The following is a 5,793-nucleotide window of genomic DNA, read 5'->3' as shown; positions in this document are numbered from 1 at the left end:
TCGCTTCAACGCTGCTCCTACAGAGGGCTATGAGAATGACGTGGGCAACAAGACCACCATCCGCATCATCAACTCTCAGGTAGGTCCCCCACTTCACCTCCTGTGATTTTTCCTTGGTACTCAGAACCCCCTATTGATTGTCAGTAGAATCACTGACACTCTGCCTTTCGAATATGATTTGAGTTGATCTAGAGCTGAGTGAAACCGCTAGTCAGACCACTAAGACGGGCTATCTCATCACTACCACACTTAGGTGTATCATGAATGATTGACTAGATATCATTTGGGAGAAGGCAAGTTGGCATATGGGATCTGTACATGTGGACTGTAGGTGAGATGTGCTCCTATTGCTTTGCCGCATATTTGTGTGTCCAATACCACAGTTCCAGGCAAGATTACATTTAGCCTGGGGGGCTGGAGAGCTATCAGTACAGCGATCAGTCATTTGTCTCCCTGCAGATCCTGGCCCGGCCCAGACATCGCTTCAACACCAGCGCTTTGTATAAGGGTATGACACTGGTGGCCTGGGATCCTGCACCGTACTCTGTGGACCTGCTCAGGGTAGGTCTCTCTGCTCTCTCACTCTCACTCTCTCTCACTCTCACTCTCACGCTGTAGTGTGTATGTGTCATTAATGACTTCCTAATCATCTCCTGGTTCATCTTAGGGGAAAGTCTGGTGCAGAGTGAGCCAGCAAGCATCGCCGTTGTTGCCTTAAGCAAAGCACTTAAAACCCTACAACTGCTCCAGCAGCGCTGCTTCCAGCAATGGTGTGTCTTGTGAGAGAGCGTAAACACTCATTTCCCTTCTAAATGGACAATAAAGTGCCTCATATTTTATACAAACCATCTTAAGGTTTTCACAGAATAATTCAGAAAGTGTCTGTGTGTTTAGATTCAGGTATCTGGTGTGTAGCGTACACAGGCCCCTTCCTGAGATCCTGTTAGCGGTAGCGGTCATGTTAACATTTAGCAGAGGCTTTTCTCTAGTGCAACAGTCAGTCGGTTAACCAACTGTGTGAACACGCTCGATGGTGACAGTGCTGTTTTCAGTCTTTTGATTTAATGTGGTTCACGTGTGAATCTCCAGATGCCAGGAAACATGATGACCAACTGGGTGGTAATGAGGAGAAGCTGAACGATTTAAGGACAGATCTTCTGTAGTTTCCCACTGACTTTAGACTAACTCAGTCCTGGTGAGGTGGGGGAATGGTTGTCTAGTTTATTAGTGTTCCTCAACAGGCTCTAACCTCTGGAGATGCTCTGTTTTGTTTTCAAGTAGTTTGACAAATTGCTGTTATATTTTCAACAATGTAAGTGTGAAAGGGAATTCTCCCGAGTTCTTTGTTGAGACACTGGTAGGGTTCCAATCTTCCGTTCTCAGTGTATGCGAGATGTGATTTGTTTGTCTTGTCAGTTGAAAGAGATGGTAACTAGCCTAAGAATGGTCCTAAAATCGATCACAATAATCCAAACACTAATTAAATTTTTCTTCTGAAAACACAAATTTAGGCCTGGTCTGTTTGTTAGAATTCCCTCCTCTGTCACACAGTTCAGTAGGCAAACTTTGTTGAACGTTGCAAGTAGAAATGTCATTAATAGAGCAGACGCAATTCCTTATTTTACATGTCAGAGAGGCATGTTTGTTCGGCATAAAATATTTCTATCTGAATGTTCCATTGCTGTACGTACCCTTGTATACATTGCCTTCGGAAACGTACACTTGTATACATTGCCTTCGGAAAGTATTCAGACCCCTTTACTTTTTCCACATTTTGTTACATTACAGCCTTATTCTACAATTTATTAAATAGTTTTCCCCCCTCATCAATCTACACACAATACCCCATCATGAAAAAGCAAAAAAAAAACTGATATCACATTTACATAAGTATTCAGACCCTTTACTCAGTACTTTGCTGAAGATCCTTTGGCAGCGATTACAGCATCGAGTCTTCTTGGGTATGACGCTACAAGCTTGGCACACATGTATTTGGGGAGTTTCTCCCATTCTTCTCTGCAGATCCTCTCAAGCTCTGTCTGGTTGGATGGGGAGCGTTGCTGCACAGCTATTTTCAGGTCTCTTCAGAGATAATCGATCGGGTTCAAGTCCGGGCTCTGGCTGGGCCACTCAAGGGACATTCAGAGACCTGTCCCAAAGCCACTCCTGCGTTGTCTTGGCTGTGTGCTTAGGGCCGTTGTCCTGTTGGAAGTTGAACCTTCACCCCAGTCTGAGGTCCTGAGCGCTCTGGAGCAGGTTTTCATTAAGGATCTCTCTGTACTTTGCTCTGCTCATCTTTGTCTCGATTCTGACTAGTCTCCCAGTCCCTGCCCCTGAAAAACATCCCCACAGCATGATGCTTCCAACCACCATGCTTCACTGTAGGGATGGTGCCAGGTTTTCTCCAGACATGAGGCTTGGCATTCAGGGCAAAGAGTTCAATCTTGGTTTCATCAGACCAGAGAATCTTGTTTCTCATGGTGTGAGTCTGTAGGGGCCTTTTGGCCAGCTCTAGGAAGCTTTGGTGGTTCCAAACTTCATCCAGTTAAGAATGATGGAGGCCACTGTGTTCTTGGGGACCTTCAATGCTGCAGAAATGTTTNGGCCTTTTGGCCAGCTCTAGGAAGCTTTGGTGGTTCCAAACTTCATCCAGTTAAGAATGATGGAGGCCACTGTGTTCTTGGGGACCTTCAATGCTGCAGAAATGTTTTGGTACCCTTCCCCAGATCTGTGCCTCGACACAATCCTGTCTCGGAGCTCAAAGGACAATTACTTTGACCTCATGGCTTGGTTTTTGCTCTGACATGCACTGTCAACTGTGAAACTTATATAGCAAGGTGTGTTTTGTGCCTTTCCAAATCATGTCCAATCAATTGAATTTACCGTAGGTGGACTCAAATCAAGTTGTAGAAACATCTCAAGGATGATCAATGGAAACAGGATGCACCTTAGCTCAATGTTTAGTATCATAGCAAGGGTCGGAATACTTATGTAAATAAGGTATTTCTGTTTTTAAGCTTTAATACATTTGCTAGAATAAAAAAAATAAAAAATAAACGTTTTCACCTTGTCATTATGGGGTATTGTGTGTAGATTGCTGAGGAAAATGTTTTATTTGATCCATTTTAGAATAACGCTGTAACATAACAAAATGTGGAAAAAGTCAAGAGGTCTCTCCGAAGGCACCATATATAGAGAACAATGTAATAACGTGTTTTACATTACCTCTGCTGTCTGCCACACACAATTGCATGGCATTAGTTAAAATACAGATTGGACACACGCATAAGGCCAATGATCAAGGGCTGTTATTCTAATGGCATCCACTTTGAAAGTGAACGCCATTGTTTGTATGTTTTTGTTTGTGTGCATGCGTGCGTGTTTGTGCGCTCGCAGCAGTGCATGTGTGTTTTTGTATGGCCTACTGTTATACATGCACCCAATTTGTATGGATGGTTGAACACATTCATTGAGACTTTACCAAGAAATTTGCTCCAGACTCAGAATCCATTTGAAACGAATCACTGTTCTGTATCTAATGCTTAAAAGACATAATGTACTAMATTTTTCCCCCATGTTATCCTGACTGTTTGAAGAACCAAAGAGTTACCAACACGGTATCTGTCACCTAACAGCTTAACGTTACTGGGTGTCAGATCAAAGGCTGGTATTTTCACTCTGCGGTCAAAGCATCACCACGTTTTTGGAGCAGATTACCTCTGTCAAATTCTGGCACCGTATTGCCTATTTAGTGCCCTTGAACTGTAGGGAATAGGGTGCCATGTGGGATGCAAAATAAGATTTAACTTCCAGAATAGAGAGTTAATTAAAACATTTCTGCTGTAGTCATTCATCAATACCTGCTATGGGAACGAGGGAATGAGTATTGGTGTAACAAACCTTTACTTTAAAAGGTTGCGCTGTGATGGTCTCTTGTCATCATTTCAAGGGAATATCCATGCCTGACTTTCTTCACTGAATCATGGATTTAACAGACTCTTGTGTAAGCAGTGGTGTATGAAAGGAACATGTATTTATACAACATTTTAGCTTGGGGCGTTGGGATTCCTGTGGTGATGTTGTGAGTCAGTCAGTATGGTGGTGTTGGATTCAAGCAAATCTGCATCACAATATTGGCGCAATATCTGTAGCATTTTAACATATGTTCTTTCCCGTAGTCAAATAAAATCATAGTACTAATTTTAGCTGCTCTAAAAATACAGTCGCAGGTAGACTGCTCCGTTAGCAGGCTGACCCTGCTGACCTACAGAAGTAGTTTGGTTTAACAAAGACACTGTGTCAACACTGCAGTGGCAGCAGTGAGTCTGACCCTCAGGAGATGCTGTCATGATTGTGCTGACCCGGAATAGCAGCGTTCTATTTCAGATAACGTCAGGAAAGATGCTTGGTGCTGACTGCAGTCTCCTCTCCTCTTCAGTGGTACGGGAACCCAGACTATGACCTGTTCACCCCGTACGAAGAACGCCGGCGGCTCCACCCGACACAACCGTTCTACGTCCTCCACCCCAAGTTCATCTGGCAGCTGTGGGACGTGATCCAGGGGAACACCCAGGAGAACATCCAGCCTAACCCCCCGTCCTCTGGGTTCATAGGTGGGCCCATGCGCTCTGATCGTCACCCGGGCACCCACCCATCCATTTATCTGTTTGACTGCTGTGTCTGAAAATGGTACCCTGTTCCCTGTGACGGGAACACTCTCTCAGCAACGTGCATCAAATTCACACAACTTTATTAACTGTTGAGATGCAGCACATACTGCAGGCCTAGTTCAGAACACATATGTGGTATCCTTGGTTCAATGAGACAAGCAGTTTAAGTAAATGGCAGCCAGAAGATGCATGTTTTTTTTGCTTAGTGAGTGAGATCTGCGATTGCTCAAAGTAAAAATATAACGGAGCTTAATTGTTATTCCGTGTGTGTTCAACCCCAACATCTATTTACAAGTTACACAGTCAAGAGGCACAGGTGCTCATTAACGATTGGCTCCGTCAAGTCAATTATCATTTCTAATGTCATTAAGCAAATACTCATTTCAAGATAGCCTGGTGGGTAGGAGCATTAGGCCAGTAACGAAAGGTTGCTGGAAGAAAATTCCAGGCTGACAAGGTAAAATCTGTCATTCTGCCCTTGAGCAAGGCAGTTACCCCACGTTCCCCGGCTCGACAACGTGGATGTCGATTTAAGCAGCCTCCCGCACCTCTCTGATTCAGAGGTTGGGTAATGCGGAAGACACATTTCAGTTGAATCATTCAGTTGTACAACGACTAGGTATCCCACTTTCCCATATTATGTCCCGTATTGCTGTTTTGGAATCTAGAAGAGCAGAGCGTGAAGACATCAGAAATTGTAATATTAGGGTAAGATTATGAAAGGCAAAAAATGGGCTATTGTCAAAGCGAAGCAACCTGTTTCACTTTGAATCGCTTTTTTCAAAGCGAGTTCACAGTTACATCATATTTTATATCTTAGGTATTATACCATTCTAAACCTGCATAAAGTTTGTCCACCCACACACAAACCGAATACAGAGAGTCAGAAAGAACACAGAATGGTGATTCACTCTGTGTGTTTTTTTCCCCCTCTTGTTTTGTCTCAATTTACATGAGGATGGGGGGGGGGGGGGTGTAGGCCCATGGCAATTCCTGGAAACAGCAGGAGGGCTTTGAGGGGGTCGTGTCGCCCCGAGCACGTTACTGTGCTACCACCACACACACAAACACACAAACGGAACACACACTCACTGCCAGCAGCAGTACTCAGTGAGGCAGACCA

General features: G+C 44.1%; 1 protein-coding gene across 1 annotated transcript in view; it reads left to right on the top strand.

Moving 5' to 3' along the window:
* Positions 1 to 5,793, top strand: part of LOC111953561 (beta-galactoside alpha-2,6-sialyltransferase 2) — a 30,570-nt gene that overhangs the window by 20,145 nt on the left and 4,632 nt on the right. Inside the window, exon 5 of the mRNA XM_070435547.1 lies at positions 4,439 to 4,613. Coding sequence (XP_070291648.1) covers positions 4,439 to 4,613 — 175 coding nt within the window. The remainder of the gene's footprint in view (positions 1 to 4,438; positions 4,614 to 5,793) is intronic.

The sequence above is a fragment of the Salvelinus sp. IW2-2015 genome, linkage group LG27, assembly GCF_002910315.2.
Source record: "Salvelinus sp. IW2-2015 linkage group LG27, ASM291031v2, whole genome shotgun sequence".
Classification (NCBI taxonomy): Eukaryota; Metazoa; Chordata; class Actinopteri; order Salmoniformes; family Salmonidae; genus Salvelinus; species Salvelinus sp. IW2-2015.
The sequence above is the reverse complement of the archived record's forward strand: the minus strand, read 5'-3'. Positions and strand labels throughout refer to the sequence as shown.